The sequence below is a fragment of the Procambarus clarkii genome, chromosome 92, assembly GCF_040958095.1.
Source record: "Procambarus clarkii isolate CNS0578487 chromosome 92, FALCON_Pclarkii_2.0, whole genome shotgun sequence".
NCBI classification, from domain to species: domain Eukaryota; kingdom Metazoa; phylum Arthropoda; class Malacostraca; order Decapoda; family Cambaridae; genus Procambarus; species Procambarus clarkii.
In genome coordinates this window covers 5,831,006-5,850,139 of record NC_091241.1, presented here as the reverse complement: position 1 = coordinate 5,850,139, position 19,134 = coordinate 5,831,006, and the positions used below count along the sequence as shown (strand labels likewise).

At 46.1% G+C, this 19,134-nt stretch overlaps 3 protein-coding genes across 3 annotated transcripts in view; all 3 read left to right on the top strand.

Annotated features, from left to right (window-relative positions):
• Positions 1-831: 831 nt before the first annotated feature.
• On the top strand, positions 832-1,860 carry LOC138359623 (uncharacterized). The gene has a single exon (XM_069319030.1). The coding sequence runs from the start codon at positions 832-834 to the stop codon at positions 1,858-1,860; it is 1,029 nt and encodes a 342-aa protein (XP_069175131.1).
• Positions 1,861-3,209: 1,349 nt separating this feature from the next.
• On the top strand, positions 3,210-3,998 carry LOC138359622 (proteoglycan 4-like). The gene has a single exon (XM_069319029.1). It carries the CDS (start codon positions 3,210-3,212, stop codon positions 3,996-3,998), a length of 789 nt encoding a protein of 262 aa, XP_069175130.1.
• The window catches only part of LOC123774931 (angiopoietin-related protein 6), a 30,907-nt gene continuing 15,310 nt past the window's right edge, over positions 3,538-19,134 (top strand). Inside the window, exons 1-3 of the mRNA XM_069319203.1 lie at positions 3,538-3,994; positions 5,506-5,574; positions 10,312-10,481. Of these exons, the coding sequence (XP_069175304.1) occupies positions 10,346-10,481 (136 nt within the window). The 5' untranslated portion in view covers positions 3,538-3,994; positions 5,506-5,574; positions 10,312-10,345. The remainder of the gene's footprint in view (positions 3,995-5,505; positions 5,575-10,311; positions 10,482-19,134) is intronic.

Genomic DNA, 19,134 nt, shown 5'->3' with positions numbered 1-19,134 from the left:
CTAGTTCAACGCCTGCCACAGGAGGTAGTTCAACGCCTGCCACAGGAGATAGTACAACGCCTGCCGCGGGAGAGAGCACAACGCCTGCCGCGGGAGAGAGCACAACGCCTGCCGCGGGAGAGAGCACAACGCCTGCCGCGGGAGAGAGCACAACGCCTGCCGCGGGAGAGAGCACAACGCCTGCCGCGGGAGAGAGCACAACGCCTGCCGCGGGAGAGAGCACAACGCCTGCCGCGGGAGAGAGCACAACGCCTGCCGCGGGAGAGAGCACAACGCCTGCCGCGGGAGAGAGCACAACGCCTGCCGCGGGAGAGAGCACAACGCCTGCCGCGGGAGAGAGCACAACGCCTGCCACAGGAGCTAGTTCAACGCCTGCCACAGGAGCTAGTTCAACGCCTGCCACAGGAGAGAGTACAACGCCTTCCACAGGAGAGAGTACAACGTCTGCCTCAGGAGAGAGTACAACGCCTTTCACAGGAGAGAGTACAACGTCTGCCACGACAGATAAGGCAGGAGTAATGTTCAAAAATATTATACCTACTGACACAGGAAAGAGTACAACGCCTGCCACAGGAGAGAGTACAAGGCCTGCCACAGGAGAGAGTACAACGCCTGCCACAGGAGAGAGTACAACGCCTGCCACAGGAGAGAGCACAACGCCTGCCGCGAGAGAGAGCACAACGCCTACCGCGAGAGAGAGCACAACGCCTGCCGCGGGAGAGAGCACAACGCCTGCCGCGGGAGAGAGCACAACGCCTGCCGCGGAAGAGAGCACAACGCCTGCCGCGGGAGAGAGCACAACGCCTGCCGCGGGAGAGAGCACAACGCCTGATGCGGGAGAGAGCACAACGCCCGCCGCGGGAGAGAGCACGACGCCCGCCGCGGGCAAGAGCACGACGCCCCGCCGCGGGCGAGAGCACGACGCTTGCCGCGGGCGAGAGCACGACGCTTGCCGCGGGCGAGAGCACGACGCTTGCCGCGGGCGAGAGCACGACGCCCGCCGCGGGCGAGAGCACGACGCCCGCCGCGGGCGAGAGCACGACGCCCGCCGCGGGCGAGAGCACGACGCCCGCCGCGGGCGAGAGCACGACGCCCGCCGCGGGAGAGAGCACGACGCCCGCCGCGGGAGAGAGCACGACGCCCGCCGCGGGAGAGAGCACGACGCCCGCCGCGGGCGAGAGCACGACGCCCGCCGCGGGCGAGAGCACGACGCCCGCCGCGGGAGAGAGCACGACGCCCGCCGCGGGAGAGAGCACGACGCCCGCCGCGGGCGAGAGCACGACGCCCGCCGCGGGCGAGAGCACGACGCCCGCCGCGGGCGAGAGCACGACGCCCGCCGCGGGCGAGAGCACGACGCCCGCCGCGGGAGAGAGCACGACGCCCGCCGCGGGCGAGAGCACGACGCCCGCCGCGGGCGAGAGCACGACGCCCGCCGCGGGAGAGAGCACGACGCCCGCCGCGGGAGAGAGCACGACGCCCGCCGCGGGAGAGAGCACGGACGCCCGCCGCGGGCGAGAGCACGACGCCCGCCGCGGGAGAGAGCACGGACGCCCGCCGCGGGCGAGAGCACGACGCCCGCCGCGGGAGAGAGCACGACGCCCGCCGCGGGCGAGAGCACGACGCCCGCCGCGGGAGAGAGCACGACGCCCGCCGCGGGAGAGAGCACGACGCCCGCCGCGGGAGAGAGCACGACGCCTGCCACAGGAGCTAGTTCAACGCCTGCCACAGGAGGTAGTTCAACGCCTGCCGCGGGAGAGAGCACAACGACTTCCACAGGAGAGAGTACAACGTCTGCCACAGGAGAGAGTACAACGCCTTTCACAGGAGAGAGTACAACGTCCGCCACGACAGATAAGGTAGGAGTAATGTTCAAAAATGTTATACCTACTGACACAGGAAAGAGTACAACGCCTGCCACAGGAGAGAGTACAACGCCTGCCACAGGAGAGAGTACAACGCCTGCCACAGGAGAGAGTACAACGCCTGCCACAGGAGAGAGTACAACGCCTGCCACAGGAGCTAGTTCAACGCCTGCCACAGGAGCTAGTTCAACGCCTGCCACAGGAGCTAGTTCAACGCCTGCCACAGGAGAGAGCACAACGCCTGCCACAGGAGAGAGCACAACGCCTGCCGCGGGAGAGAGCACAACGCCTGCCGCGGGAGAGAGCACAACGCCTGCCACGGGAGAGAGCACAACGCCTGCCGCGGTAGAGAGCACAACGCCTGCCGCGGGAGAGAGCACAACGCCTGCCGCGGGAGAGAGCACAACGCCTGCCGCGGTAGAGAGCACAACGCCTGCCGCGGGAGAGAGCACAACGCCTGCCGCGGGAGAGAGCACAACGCCTGCCGCGGGAGAGAGCACAACGCCTGCCGCGGGAGAGAGCACAACGCCTGCCGCGGGAGAGAGCACAACGCCTGCCGCGGGAGAGAGCACAACGCCTGCCGCGGGAGAGAGCACAACGCCTGCCGCGGGAGAGAGCACAACGCCTGCCGCGGGAGAGAGCACAACGCCTGCCGCGGGAGAGAGCACAACGCCTGCCGCGGGAGAGAGCACAACGCCTGCCGCGGGAGAGAGCACAACGCCTGCCGCGGGAGAGAGCACAACGCCTGCCGCGGGAGAGAGCACAACGCCTGCCGCGGGAGAGAGCACAACGCCTGCCACAGGAGCTAGTTCAACGCCTGCCACAGGAGAGAGCACAACGCCTGCCGCGGGAGAGAGCACAACGCCTGCCACAGGAGCTAGTTCAACGCCTGCCACAGGAGAGAGTACAACGTCTGCCACAGGAGAGAGTACAACGCCTTTCACAGGAGAGAGTACAACGCCTTTCACAGGAGAGAGTACAACGTCTGCCACGACAGATAAGGTAGGAGTAATGTTCAAAAATATTATACCTACTGACACAGGAAAGAGTACAACGCCTGCCACAGGAGAGAGTACAACGCCCGCCACAGGAGAGAGTACAACGCCTGCCACAGGAGAGAGTACAACGCCTGCCACAGGAGAGAGTACAACGCCTGCCACAGGAGAGAGTACAACGCCTGCCACAGGAGAGAGTACAACGCCTGCCACAGGAGAGAGTACAACGCCTGCCACAGGAGAGAGTACAACGCCTTCCACAGGAGAGAGTACAACGTCTGCCACAGGAGAGAGTACAACGCCTTTCACAGGAGAGAGTACAACGTCTGCCACGACAGATAAGGTAGGAGTAATGTTCAAAAATGTTATACCTACTGACACAGGAGAGAGTACGACGCCTGCTACAGGAGAGAGCACGACGCCCGCCACAGGAGAGAGCACGACGCCCGCCACAGGAGAGAGCACGACGCCCGCCACAGGAGAGAGCACGACGCCCGCCACAGGAGAGAGCACGACGCCCGCCACAGGAGAGAGCACGACGCCCGCCACAGGAGAGAGCACGACGCCCGCCACAGGAGAGAGCACGACGCCCGCCACAGGAGAGAGCACGACGCCCGCCACAGGAGAGAGCACGACGCCCGCCACAGGAGAGAGCACGACGCCCGCCACAGGAGAGAGCACGACGCCCGCCACAGGAGAGAGCACGACGCCCGCCACAGGAGAGAGCACGACGCCCGCCACAGGAGAGAGCACGACGCCTGTCAAGGAAGACGATACAATACCTGTCAAGGAAGACGATACAATACCTGTCAAGGGAGACGATACAATACCTGTCAAGGGAGACGATACAATACCTGTCAAGGGAGACGATACAAAACCTGTCAAGGGAGACGATACAACACCTGTCAAGGGAGACGATACAACACCTGTCAAGGGAGACGATACAACACCTGTCAAGGGAGACGATACAACACCTGTCAAGGGAGACGATACAATACCTGTCAAGGGAGACGATAGAACACCTGTCAAGGGAGACGATACAACACCTGCCAAGAGAGACCGTACAACACATCTCAGGGTGTGGTATCGTGTTGACACAAGTAAGGGGGCTGTAAGTCACCTCAACTCACACAGGAGGTAAGGCACTAAACCAATTATTTTTTTCCTTTACACAATATTATTTTCCCGTAAATAATAAAAAGATTCTTTGCAAAACATTATTTATTTTGAAATTTGAACTACAAGTTTTTTTTTATAAATTTATATTTGATGTATGTAGGAATATTTTACTATGAAGTAGGATCTACATATCTACGGATGATGTAATAAAGTAAAGAGGCTTTTATACGTTATTTTACGCCTTTGTAAAAGACGTAAAATACGCCTTTGGGTATGGGTAAACCAAGTACCCCTGGGGGAGTTTGCACCAAATGTTGTAGGAATAATTGAAATTGAAATAAGTTTATTGAGGTAAAATGCGCACAAAGGGATGAGGTAGCTCAAGCTATTCTCACCCCGTTCAGTACAACGTGTTAATACATACATAGACACACATCACAAACAATAAACATATTACCAAACATTCTGAGAGATAAACATCTACATTTCCTCCTTTACACAAGTATTGTCGGAGTAGATCAGGCTACAGCCCCGTGGGGCAGTGGTAACACACTCGTCCCGCTCTTAGCCAGCCATTTGGCCTGGGTTCGTATTCTGGCCGAGGAGGATTGACTGTACGGCACTGTTCATCCAACAGTAAAATTGTTACCTGGTTGTTAAACGATTTGGCGGGTCGTATTCCGGGGAAAATTAGAATTAAGGACCTGCCCGAAACTCTATGAGTAATGGTGATTTTACAAGAATTTAACAACTCTTGTATATATGACAAATAACATAACAAAATATAAACTCAAAAATGTTCATATACTTTATATCTTTGTAATTCTAAGTGAAAAATATAATCCAAGAATTTAAAGCCTACTACTTTATATTCAAAAAATTTGCATAAATTTAATCGGTTGTCATATTACGCAAAACACAAACGATGTATGGTTTATGTACTGTAGAGGCTGCTAACTCTAGTAGCATAAACTATAATACTCTACTGTAAGATCATCACAATAGATACTATACTGTCTAAGCAGGAGGATAGATTGTATACACATACATGTGTGTGTGTATGCGTTTGTACGAGTTTGTGTTTGCCTGTGTATGTTTGTGTTCATGAAATTAGTATTTGTGTCAGTGTTCAAATTGTGTTTGTATGTGAGTGCTTGTAATTATGTTTGTGAAAGTCTGTATGTATAAGTAAGATTGTGAAATTAGCATTTTTTACTGTGTGAAATAGATATTTTGTGTAAGTGCTCGTGAAAGTGTATAAGTTTCATTCACCTGGGGTGTAGGAGACTCGAACCGCGGACCATGTGAGGCAGAAGCTCTATCGACTAGGCTATTGAATAGTCTTAATATATCTGAAAAGTTTATTTCCATTTGTCCATTATTTCGATACGTTTTCAGTTAGGCTACTTCCGTAAACCCGTCCTGGGTATTTGATTTTTATAGTTAATTAGCTTAGGCAATATTATTTCCTATGCCGTACATTCCTTTCAGTGCAGCTAACATCAACACTTGTCTTCCCACGCCCCCAGGAGGAGCTGCAAGGAGCACCAAGATGATGGGAATCGGTCCAGTGGTACTTACATCATCTATCCTTCCAGGTGGGTGTCTGGGGCCAGATTCACGAAACAGTTACGCAAGTACTTACGAACCTATACATTCTTTTCTCAATTTTTGGCGGCTTTGTTTACTATTATTAAACAATTAATGAGCTCTGAAGCACCACGAGGCAGTTTACAACAATAACAACAGTTGATTGGGAAGTTTTCATGCTTGTAAACTGTTAAATAAATGTAGCCAAAGCCGTCAAATATTGACGAAAGATGTACGCGTTCGTAAGTACTTGCGTAACTGCTTCGTGAATCTGGTCCCAGGACTTTAACTCTCCCAAAGATCATCATCCACAAAGTATACACTCATGTTTGCGATGTTGTTAGTCTGGGAGTAGTTAAAATAATTATGTAAAATTGTTCTTTTGAAAGACTGCAGTGAGAGGTCAAGTTTGCCCGTGACCGGCCACTGCGGTCTCTGGTGGCTGAATGTAAGCGTCTTCTTGGAGGAAATTGAAATAAGTTTATTGAGGTAAAATACACACAAAGGGATGAGGTAGCTCAAGCTATTCTCACCCCGTTCAGTACATCGTGTTAATACATACATAGACACACATCACAAACAATAAACATATTACCGAACATTCTGAGAGATAAACATATACATTTCCTCCTTTACACAAGTATTATGGTATCAGACGTACACACAAATACTTTTATGACCGAGGTATACTGTATAGACAATTTGCAAGAGACATGCAGATAATTCAACAAAAGATTACAGTCTTTGTGCAAAATTCTTATATCTCTCAAGAATATCATCAACCTTTCCGTTGTGACACATCCAGGCTATTTGTTCAGGAACAGTCCTTATCTCAGTGTTTCTATATACATTAATCAACGGACAATCAAGAACATAATGGGCAAGGGTGTGAGACCTTAACATACCACATAGTTTACACTTCGTGTCATTATCATGAACACCTATCCCAACTTGGCGGAACTGTACAGTGTAATGTAGCTACAGATGATAATCCTTCACCTGTTATTGGCTGATGGTTTGAAAGGTCGTATAGCCTCGTAGCCTCACCCTCTACCACCCTATAGCCGTGGCAGAGGGTGCCACGGATCATCAAACAGTGCCACGGGACGTGTATAATCTAAGACGACCACCAGATAATACAGTTGTGAAGGCAGTATAACATGAGTGAGCATAGAGATATGTGCCATGGTAGGTCCTGGGTGTTGTGTGCACTGTGCAGCTCCACATGGGTGCGCTCAGTACTGTGCTTCCTCACAGTACTTAATACACCCCCTGTGCTTGCTCGCTCACTTAGTTGTGTTCAGTAGGGATCCTTCTGAAGATGTATTATTAAATACGAAAGTACTTAAGGAATTTCCTGTCTTAATCCTTCCTCCTTCGTGGTCTAACATATATATATATAATGTATATATATATATATATATATATATATATATATATATATATATATATATATATATATATATATATATATATATATGCGAACAAGCCTGAATGGTCCCCAGGACAATATGCAACTGAAAACTCACACCCCAGAAGTGACTCGAACCCATACTCCCAGATGCCACGCAACTGGTATGTACAAGACGCCTTAATCCACTTGACCATCACGACCGGACATAATGAGGTGATAGCCAAGGCTATTTGAACCACCCCACCGCCGGCACTCGGATAGTAATCTTGGGCATAGCATTTTACCAAATCACCTCATTCTTTGGGGCACACGTGAGGAACACAAATGCGAACAAGCCTGAATGGTCCCCAGGACAATATGCAACTGAAAACTCACACCCCAGAAGTGACTCGAACCCATACTCCCAGATGCCACGCAACTGGTATGTACAAGACGCCTTAATCCACTTGACCATCACGACCGGACATAATGAGGTGATAGCCAAGGCTATTTGAACCACCCCACCGCCGGCACTCGGATAGTAATCTTGGGCATAGCATTTTACCAAATCACCTCATTCTTTGGGGCACACGTGAGGAACACAAATGCGAACAAGCCTGAATGGTCCCCAGGACAATATGCAACTGAAAACTCACACCCCAGAAGTGACTCGAACCCATACTCCCAGATGCCACGCAACTGGTATGTACAAGACGCCTTAATCCACTTGACCATCACGACCGGACATAATGAGGTGATAGCCAAGGCTATTTGAACCACCCCACCGCCGGCACTCGGATAGTAATCTTGGGCATAGCATTTTACCAAATCACCTCATTCTTTGGGGCACACGTGAGGAACACAAATGCGAACAAGCCTGAATGGTCCCCAGGACAATATGCAACTGAAAACTCACACCCCAGAAGTGACTCGAACCCATACTCCCAGATGCCACGCAACTGGTATGTACAAGACGCCTTAATCCACTTGACCATCACGACCGGACATAATGAGGTGATAGCCAAGGCTATTTGAACCACCCCACCGCCGGCACTCCTGTCCTGGGGACCATTCAGGCTTGTTCGCATTTGTGTTCCTCACGTGTGCCCCAAAGAATGAGGTGATTTGGTAAAATGCTATGCCCAAGATTACTATCCGAGTGCCGGCGGTGGGGTGGTTCAAATAGCCTTGGCTATCACCTCATTATGTCCGGTCGTGATGGTCAAGTGGATTAAGGCGTCTTGTACATACCAGTTGCGTGGCATCTGGGAGTATGGGTTCGAGTCACTTCTGGGGTGTGAGTTTTCAGTTGCATATTGTCCTGGGGACCATTCAGGCTTGTTCGCATTTGTGTTCCTCACGTGTGCCCCAAAGAATGAGGTGATTTGGTAAAATGCTATGCCCAAGATTACTATCCGAGTGCCGGCGGTGGGGTGGTTCAAATAGCCTTGGCTATCACCTCATTATGTCCGGTCGTGATGGTCAAGTGGATTAAGGCGTCTTGTACATACCAGTTGCGTGGCATCTGGGAGTATGGGTTCGAGTCACTTCTGGGGTGTGAGTTTTCAGTTGCATATTGTCCTGGGGACCATTCAGGCTTGTTCGCATTTGTGTTCCTCACGTGTGCCCCAAAGAATGAGGTGATTTGGTAAAATGCTATGCCCAAGATTACTATCCGAGTGCCGGCGGTGGGGTGGTTCAAATAGCCTTGGCTATCACCTCATTATGTCCGGTCGTGATGGTCAAGTGGATTAAGGCGTCTTGTACATACCAGTTGCGTGGCATCTGGGAGTATGGGTTCGAGTCACTTCTGGGGTGTGAGTTTTCAGTTGCATATTGTCCTGGGGACCATTCAGGCTTGTTCGCATTTGTGTTCCTCACGTGTGCCCCAAAGAATGAGGTGATTTGGTAAAATGCTATGCCCAAGATTACTATCCGAGTGCCGGCGGTGGGGTGGTTCAAATAGCCTTGGCTATCACCTCATTATGTCCGGTCGTGATGGTCAAGTGGATTAAGGCGTCTTGTACATACCAGTTGCGTGGCATCTGGGAGTATGGGTTCGAGTCACTTCTGGGGTGTGAGTTTTCAGTTGCATATTGTCCTGGGGACCATTCAGGCTTGTTCGCATTTGTGTTCCTCACGTGTGCCCCAAAGAATGAGGTGATTTGGTAAAATGCTATGCCCAAGATTACTATCCGAGTGCCGGCGGTGGGGTGGTTCAAATAGCCTTGGCTATCACCTCATTATGTCCGGTCGTGATGGTCAAGTGGATTAAGGCGTCTTGTACATACCAGTTGCGTGGCATCTGGGAGTATGGGTTCGAGTCACTTCTGGGGTGTGAGTTTTCAGTTGCATATTGTCCTGGGGACCATTCAGGCTTGTTCGCATTTGTGTTCCTCACGTGTGCCCCAAAGAATGAGGTGATTTGGTAAAATGCTATGCCCAAGATTACTATCCGAGTGCCGGCGGTGGGGTGGTTCAAATAGCCTTGGCTATCACCTCATTATGTCCGGTCGTGATGGTCAAGTGGATTAAGGCGTCTTGTACATACCAGTTGCGTGGCATCTGGGAGTATGGGTTCGAGTCACTTCTGGGGTGTGAGTTTTCAGTTGCATATTGTCCTGGGGACCATTCAGGCTTGTTCGCATTTGTGTTCCTCACGTGTGCCCCAAAGAATGAGGTGATTTGGTAAAATGCTATGCCCAAGATTACTATCCGAGTGCCGGCGGTGGGGTGGTTCAAATAGCCTTGGCTATCACCTCATTATGTCCGGTCGTGATGGTCAAGTGGATTAAGGCGTCTTGTACATACCAGTTGCGTGGCATCTGGGAGTATGGGTTCGAGTCACTTCTGGGGTGTGAGTTTTCAGTTGCATATTGTCCTGGGGACCATTCAGGCTTGTTCGCATTTGTGTTCCTCACGTGTGCCCCAAAGAATGAGGTGATTTGGTAAAATGCTATGCCCAAGATTACTATCCGAGTGCCGGCGGTGGGGTGGTTCAAATAGCCTTGGCTATCACCTCATTATGTCCGGTCGTGATGGTCAAGTGGATTAAGGCGTCTTGTACATACCAGTTGCGTGGCATCTGGGAGTATGGGTTCGAGTCACTTCTGGGGTGTGAGTTTTCAGTTATATATATATATATATATATATATATATAATATATATGAAAAGGAGTACCACATCGAGCTGGAAGAAGGGGCCCCTTATATATATATATAAATTTCCCGTCTGGTGTGGTAACTTATAACCAGTTGGTACTTTTTTTATTAAAACTAAATTCATATAATGTGATTTACATAAATACAGTATATATATATTTTTGTTTGTATTATAAGTTACATTTGTACAGGCGGAAGGGGAAGGGAGTGAAAGTGTGGTGCGACATGAGCAGCGAGGGCGGCGGGTGGACGGTGGTTCTCGCCCGCACCAACAACAACAACACTGGCGGCCATGACACTACCCCCTCCTGGGAGCACTACCGCTACGGCCTCGGCACTCCCCTTAGGCAGTACTGGCTAGGTACCACTTTCCTCACTGTATTCACACAGTCACATATTTCACCCATGTTTATAATCAAGCTCTTAGCTCTTGGGGCCTGTCTTTCTAACCTAGGTTGTGTAATGAGGCATCTCCCGACGTATTTCATCTATCAAATCTACTATATACTTTTCTCTGAGTGTGTTCTTATGTGCAACAATATGCAGTATATAACATGTGTGCTTAGGGTCTTCCATCTCTCCCCATGCCTTGTAGTTGGGGGGAAAGGGGGGGAGGGGGAATTTTGATGATTGATGGAAATGAAGCTACCCAAGAGGAGGCATGGGCATGAATAACCCGTAGGTGGTAGATTTTTTTGGAGTGAATGTGATGGAGAATAGGGGGCCCAGAGGCTATATTAAAAACCCCTCACTCCTCAAAGTGGTTAAGGGAGGAAGGGAGCAAATCATCCACCCCATGGTAACACTAGCCTACTATCCGATGTATAGTAAGTAAGTAAGCCCCATAATGTTTCCGTTCCGGATCCCACTCCATGAACTATATTCTGAGGATGTAAATGAATACAAGAGTTTGTCTAAACATTAGTGTTAAGCCACGTAAGTACAATTTGTTTGGTTAGGGACAGTTAAATCCCCATAGGTTTTGTTCAAGTTCAATATCCAAGAACAATTACAGGGTAGTAACGAGTCCATTCAGTGATATTGCGGAAGATAAATGATAAGGGGAAAATAGATTTTCTATTTCCTCATGAAGATAAAATTCAAAGTTCATAGAACACCAGCTCTCCTTAATCTGTTGGAGATTCTTGATGCAAAGAACTATGTTATAGGTTATTCCTGAAAATATTAAATACATTTTTTTAAACAAACCGTCAGACCAAATAAATCTTGAAATAAAAATTATGAGAGCGAGAGTAAAACAAGAGTGGGAAGATTCCTAGGCCTATCTGTTAACAATAGACCTAACTTCAGCACAGACATACAATAAAGTATTTTGTATGTGGTAATCATGTCTCCCATGTCTCTTCTCTCTTCCAGTGACAAGGTGTGGAACCTCACGTAACTGGAAGAAAGAAGAAACAGGAGAGACACGATTGCTACATACAAAAATACTCAGAGCAGACAAGGACACATTATTTAGCTGGGGTAGTATACCAACAAAGGAACCTAGAAGCTACTCATATGAGCCACAGAGACATTATAAAAAAAATCAGTGTGAGAATAGTGAACATTTGGAATACGCTAAGAAGTGGTGAAGACAAATTCCATTCACAGCTTTAAATGCAGATATGACAGAGCACAATAAGCTCTGGAACCAATATATCAGCCGATTAAGAGTTAATAAGAGCCTGGACCCTGGAGATGTCGCTCGTACTACTACCTGAACACATCTAGGTGAGTACAACGCGATAAGTACAAATAGGTGAGTACGACACATAACCAAAAAAATCACATCATATTACTCACAAATGTATCCCCCGTCTTATGGTATGTTTGGCCCAGCCACCATAAGCTACCCACCAACACATCACTAGTAAAAAATCAGCTACTAAGACTATAATAAATTATTTATTTTATTTATTTATTTATTTATATACAAGAAGGTACATTGGGTTAGAGAGAATACATAGCATGGTATTTACAATCTTGTAAAGCCACTAGTACGCGCAGCGTTTCGGGCAGGTCCTTTATCTAACAGATAATTTTAAGTAGGTATAATTTGTCTTCAGACAAGTTAGAGCTCCTTTGTTCACATCCCTAAACATGCTAAATATACACACATATGCCACACGTTACCTTGAACGCTTCATATATACAAAAAATAAACTCCAATATTAACCTCGACTTGAAACTCTTCGTGGATGGGTGTAAAAGAATCCGTGAACATCACACAAGACTCATATCTTTGTAACCTTTCTGCCACTCACTCACAGGATGGATATGTTGTCCATAATAAGCCCATTAAAATAAACTCAGTGATACTAGGACCCGCTTGGCGTCACAATGATGTTAGTTTAATATCCAAGATTGAATTCCAATGATTTAAATACTTCAGTATACATGTCCACGTTGCTGTATGATTAAACTGTTTCCGTGTGCTGTATATACTGTGGGTCTGATTTAAATATTCGCAGATCTTTCTCATTGTTTATACTATTCATGAACATTGAAACTCGTTTGGTCAAATTGTGGCATAGTGGTAACTCACTCGCCCCGCACAACCTGTCCTACAAAGAACGTCGCTTTTCGCTCGTATGCAGAGACGAGGCTAACCATAGCCCGTGCTACTTGCCTCGCTCCTGTGCCAGGTAAGTCCACTACGGGCTCACCATAGCCCGTGCTACTTGGAACTTATGTTCTGAGTAGATGAATCTAAAACAACAACAACACTCGTATGCGTATATTACATAAGGCCAAAAATTGTCGTACTAGAAAATGGAAGCAGCTCGCGAATTTGGCCTGAGTTCGTATCCTGGCCGGACAGGATTGACTAGGCGCCAATCCTTAAATATACGCCAGTGTTCACCCAGCAGTGAACAGGTACCTGGTTGTTAAACGATTTGTCGGGTCGTATTATAGGGGAAATTAAGATAAGGACCTGCCTGAAAAGCTATGCGTGCTAGTGGCTTTACGAGAATGTAAGAACTCTTAGGAGGATGGGTTGCGTAAAAAGGGTAGGGAAAGAGAGACTCAGAGTAGCTACAGATCGTAGCCCCAGAGTGGTGGGACGCTACGCCTGTAGTGCTTCAACAGTTAGTTCTGTTTTTTTTTCACTCTTTGAAAAGGAATGAATGCTTAAGAGATATATCTGCCTAAGAGATTTATATCTCTGATAAGCTAGACAATTATTTTTTATTTGATTTGATTTATATATACAAGAGTTCTTACATTCTTGTAAAGCCACTAGCACGCATAGCGTTTCAGGCAGGTCCTTATCTTACTTTTCCCCAGAATACGACCCGCAAAATCGTTTAACCACCGGGTACTCGTTCACTGCTGGGTACATTTAAGGATTGGCGCCTAGTCAATCCTGCCCGGTCATAATACGAACTCGAGCCAAATTCGCGAGCCGCTTTCATTTTCTTGTACGACAGTTTTTAGCCTTATGTTACGCATACGAGCGAAAAGAAAAGTTCTTTGTAGGAGGACTGGTTGTAGTACGACTACGACAGTTTGTTGACGCTGGTACACCTTAGGAGGACGGGCTGGTTTACGATCTGTAAACCAGCCCGTTAAAACCATTTTTAACTGACGTCAGTTTGAACTGTGTCAGTTATAAGTGAAGTCATAACTGTCACTTAAAACTGCACGTGTGTGGCTGGCTTAAGTCAATCATCTAGGTTCAAACTACGACCCGCGGGCCATATATTCAGCCCGCTACAATATTTTAACCGGCTAGCAGCAACTTGAAATATAACAACAATAAAATCAACTACTTCTATTTGTTTTTTCTCAATTTTTAAGCAGTTGGGCAGTTGACGCGTTCAAGTTTATCTTTCCTTATTGACAGAGGCTCACCTTGGGTCTGTACTCGCCTAGTCGTGCTTGCGGGGGTTGAGCTCTGGCTCTTTGGTCCCGCCTCTCAACTGTCAGTCAACTGATGTACAGGTTCCTGAGCCTACTGGGCTCTATCATATCTACATTTGAAACTGTGTATGGAGTCAGCCTCCACATCACTGTCTAATGCGTTCCATCTGTTAACTACTCTGACACTGAAAAAGTTCTTTCTAACGTCTCTGTGGCTCATTTTGAGTACTCAGAGTCCACCTGTGTCTCCTTGTTCGCGTACCACCCGTGTTAAAAAGTTTATCTTTGTCTACTACTGTCAATTCCTCTGAATATTTTGTAGGTAGTGATCATGTCTCCCTTACCTCAATACATTAATATAAACAACACGCTGATCAGTATTAGAGAAGTTGTCAGTTCTGATGCACTCAACCTTTCCTGGTGTGAGAGTTACTTCCGGCGTGTGTTTGGAAGCTCTCACCACTTACAGATACAAGAGTCCAGGTCAGGTGCCCATGCATGGATACAGTGGTTCAGGTGCTCGGGTTGAGGCATGATAGGAATGCTGGTTCTCAAAAGCAGTATGTGGGGAGGAGGTAGAGCTGGTGACCGAGGAGGTAGAGTTGGTGACCGAGGAGGTAGAGTTGGTGACCGAGGAGGTAGAGTTGGTGACCGAGGAGGTAGAGTTGGTGACCGAGGAGGTAGAGCTGGTGACCGAGGAGGTAGAGGTGGTGACCGAGGAGGTAGAGGTGGTGACCGAGGAGGTAGAGTTGGTGACCGAGGAGGTAGAGCTGGTGACCGAGGAGGTAGAGCTGGTGACCGAGGAGGTAGAGCTGGTGACCGAGGAGGTAGAGGTGGTGACCGAGGAGGTAGAGGTGGTGACCGAGGAGGTAGAGGTGGTGACCGAGGAGGTAGAGGTGGTGACCGAGGAGGTAGAGGTGGTGACCGAGGAGGTAGAGGTGGTGACCGAGGAGGTAGAGGTGGTGACCGAGGAGGTAGAGGTGGTGACCGAGGAGGTAGAGGTGGTGACCGAGGAGGTAGAGGTGGTGACCGAGGAGGTAGAGGTGGTGACCGAGGAGGTAGAGGTGGTGACCGAGGAGGTAGAGGTGGTGACCGAGGAGGTAGAGGTGGTGACCGAGGAGGTAGAGGTGGTGACCGAGGAGGTAGAGGTGGTGACCGAGGAGGTAGAGGTGGTGACCGAGGAGGTAGAGGTGGTGACCGAGAGTAGTGTAAACCGGGCCATAACGTGTCCGTTTTGCTTTTGCTAAGGGACACGTTATGGCCCCATGTTTTTTCGTTACCCCGGTGAGATTTAAGGGACACGTTATGGCCCCATGTTTTTTCGTTACCCCGGTGAGATTTAAGGGACACGTTATGGCCCCATTTTTTTTCGTTACCCTGGTGAGATTTAAGGGACACGTTATGGCCCCATGTTTTTTCGTTACCCCGGTGAGATTTAAGGGACACGTTATGGCCCCATGTTTTTTCGTTACCCCGGTGAGATTTAAGGGACACGTTATGGCCCCATGTTTTTTCGTTACCCTGGTGAGATTTAAGGGACACGTTATGGCCCCATGTTTTTTCGTTACCCCGGTGAGATTTAAGGGACACGTTATGGCCCCATGTTTTTTCGTTACCCCGGTGAGCCATGCACGGACATTGCTAATGGTCAATGACGTCATCAACTTACCTGGGGATTAAAAGGCTGGCTTCTGGCCCCATCATATTTCGCACAGGCATTGCTAATAGTCACCCCGTATTCTTCTTCCCTGAATAAGTCCGTTTTCTGTTATAGTATGTTTATTCCCATTTTCAATATTTATAGCAAAGGGGGATTCAAATGCTACCTTCTGTCAAGCCTAATGTGCAATGGCGTTAATCATTATAAGCTCGTTTTTTCTCAATAAGGTATTGCCGTACTGTTTCCCATTGTCTAAGATCATTTTATAGCTAAGATTACATAATAATAACGTAAGAAATGACTTCAAACCCTGTTTACAGAACCAGTATTTACCCAGGTCTTTTTCCTAAATCTAAATCTAAAACTTATTCCAATTTATGTCCATTGTTTCATGTTCTGTCTAGTGTTGATAATTTTAATAGTCTATTAATATTCCCCCTTTATCATGGCCATTCATTCACAGCTCTATCATGTCACCTCTATTTCTTTGCCTTTCTAGAGAATGTAATTTAAGCTTTGTCAATCTTTCTTCAGAAATTGCTTATTGAGCATAGGGCAAAATAAAAATGAAAACTTACTATCTTTCATTTGTATGAAAACAGTCCCCTGCCAGGCGTAGTGACTTCAATGCGATTTCAGTACTAATCCAACATTACTGTATAAACTAACAGTCCCCTGCCAGGCATGGTGACTTCAATGAAAAGCAAGCCTCTCATGTTTTGAAATAAGGCCTTCGTTTCTGACGTCATCATCCCTAATGTGGCGCGAGGCGCGCTAAATGCGGATCCCAGGAGGTTCACACATAAGTGTGAACTCTTAATCAGGCTTAATACCTCACCTATACTCTATGCTTCATCAGAGTTGATATTCAGCTACAATAGCTCGTATTTTTGCTCATTGCTTATATTTTCTGTTATTCATAAACCCGATCAAACCTTCCTAACCTAACCTAACCTAACATATTATTTATAACAAACAAATACATTCTACAGACCAGTTATTGTTGTTGTTTAGTGACATCATGAAAAGCGACCTCAGGTATAGGGATAAGGTATTGCTGGCCATTAGCACATAGGTGTGAAGGTATTACAGTACCTTACTGGTCAACTATGTATGACGTCACCAGACAACCAATGCGACCTTTGGCGTTCTACTGGCATATGTATTTAATGTTATTATTCAAAAATGACTAGACTAACCATCCCCACCTAACCTAATCAGAGGACTAAGAATATACATTTTAGTCATCCACAACTGTAATCATTATTCAGTGATAAGTTCAAAAGTATAACAGAAGCCCAAATGTCGTACTGCAATTTAAGCAGAATCGTACATCTGGCAGCATAGCAGGTGAGCTGAACATAAGAATAAAGGTAACTGCAAAAGTCCTATTGGCCCATACGAGGCAGCTCCTATATATTCCCACCCAATCTCATTCATATTCATGTCCACCCTATGCTTAAAGCAACCAAGGGAACCCACTTAAAGTATTAGTGTACAATAATAGTTTTAATAAATAGCTGTCATTCTAGTTTTATAAACAACAGCAATTATGAAACCCTATAGCTAGATATTCTACTATAATCCACAAGTAGCCACCACACATCTGGCAGCACAGCGGATTAGTAGCTGTGTTCATAGGCTAGTCAACTGTCCTCACATCCATCAAATAGCTATCCAAATGTCGCACCTCAATTCATCCGTCTAGCAACTCAGCTGGATGCTAGCCACTATATTCATAAGCTAATCATTTCTACACCTCGAAAATATAAAATCCTAGTTTTGCTACACAAATCAGCTAACTTGTTTCTAAACCAACAGTCGCAAATACAATCATATATACCTACACATACTTCACACTATATATTCATAGAGAATAGCCTAATTTTTTACCACCATTTCCCCATTAATCAGATGTAATTTATGCCATACACAGAAAATACAGCATTTACACACCAAATATGCCATTTATGCACAAAATATATTATTTACACTCAAAATATACCATCACACAAAAATATGTCATTTATAGACAAAAATATGTCATTTATAGACAAAAATATGACATTTACATACAAAAGATGCCAGTTGCACCCAAAATATGCCATTTACACAATATTGCATGTACACTCAGATTATAACATTTAGAGAAAGTATGATATTTGTACAAATATATCAAAATGTTTATGCATTTAGACAATCAAAAATGCGCTTTCACTAAATTACACAATTCCACAAATATAATTTTCACAAAATACTCATACATTGTCTCATAAACCAAATACACTTACACCACTAAGGTCTATTTTTTCAGATTACAGAGCTTACACAAAATACACAATTTGCACACAAAAATACAGTTGCACCAGTTCCACGTCAACAAATTAAAAACACAACTTGCATAAATGCACTATTAGTACAAAAATTATTATAAAACATGTACAATTATTGCACAATTTGTGTAATTATTGTACATCTTTGCACAATTAATACAAGAAAACTTGCTATATAATTTCTCGACTTGCACAATGACAATAAATACACAACTGGCATAAAACACTATTTACACAAATACAATTGCAACATTTACACAACTTGCACAAAAATAAAATCAATACACAACTGAACAATACATAACTAGCACATATTCATTAAATACACAACTAGAAAATTTCCACAAATACATATACAATTAATACATACGACTTGCACAAAACAATACACAATTTATAGAAATATAATCAATACATAATTGCAATAATCATACGACTTATGCAAAATATATAATCTACACAATCAATACACAAGTATATTAATTGTGCTATATATGTACAAATACAGACATAACCAACTGGGTCAAACAATACACAATTTGCAAGATATTTTTCTATGTATATTTAGGACATTAATTACAATATGCTGAGTTTAACCAACTCCCCAAAAATCAGAATTTCACATATTAAAAAGGTACATATGACTTCCGATGAGCGCTATTATTAACACATTCACTTTCCATTAATATTTCAACATTATCAGTGCTAAACTATTCATCTAACATATGTCCATTGTTTGTAATACATTCCTTGTTACATCCTCTCCAATCAGGCCACCCATATATATTTATGCAAACCATCTAACAGACTTATATATTCTAGCCTTAGTTATGTTAGGTTTGGTGAAGTCAGTATTTTATATGATAATTTTAAGGAAATTTGCTATATCTTATCAAAAATGCATGCTATCAAAACCTAAATTCATCAAAATCTATAAAAAAATATACTTATACTTCACAAATTTACCTAAATTCAACCTAGTAAAAGCTAAACTAACAAAATATGAGCATCCCATATCCTCACATACAAGCCTATAACACCTCTGACCATACATTACATGAGTTGGCCATATAGCTCGAACCCCAAATAGGAAAATTTACACTATTTCATAAACATGCTAGTTCATGACCCCTAAGATATTATATGTATATGTC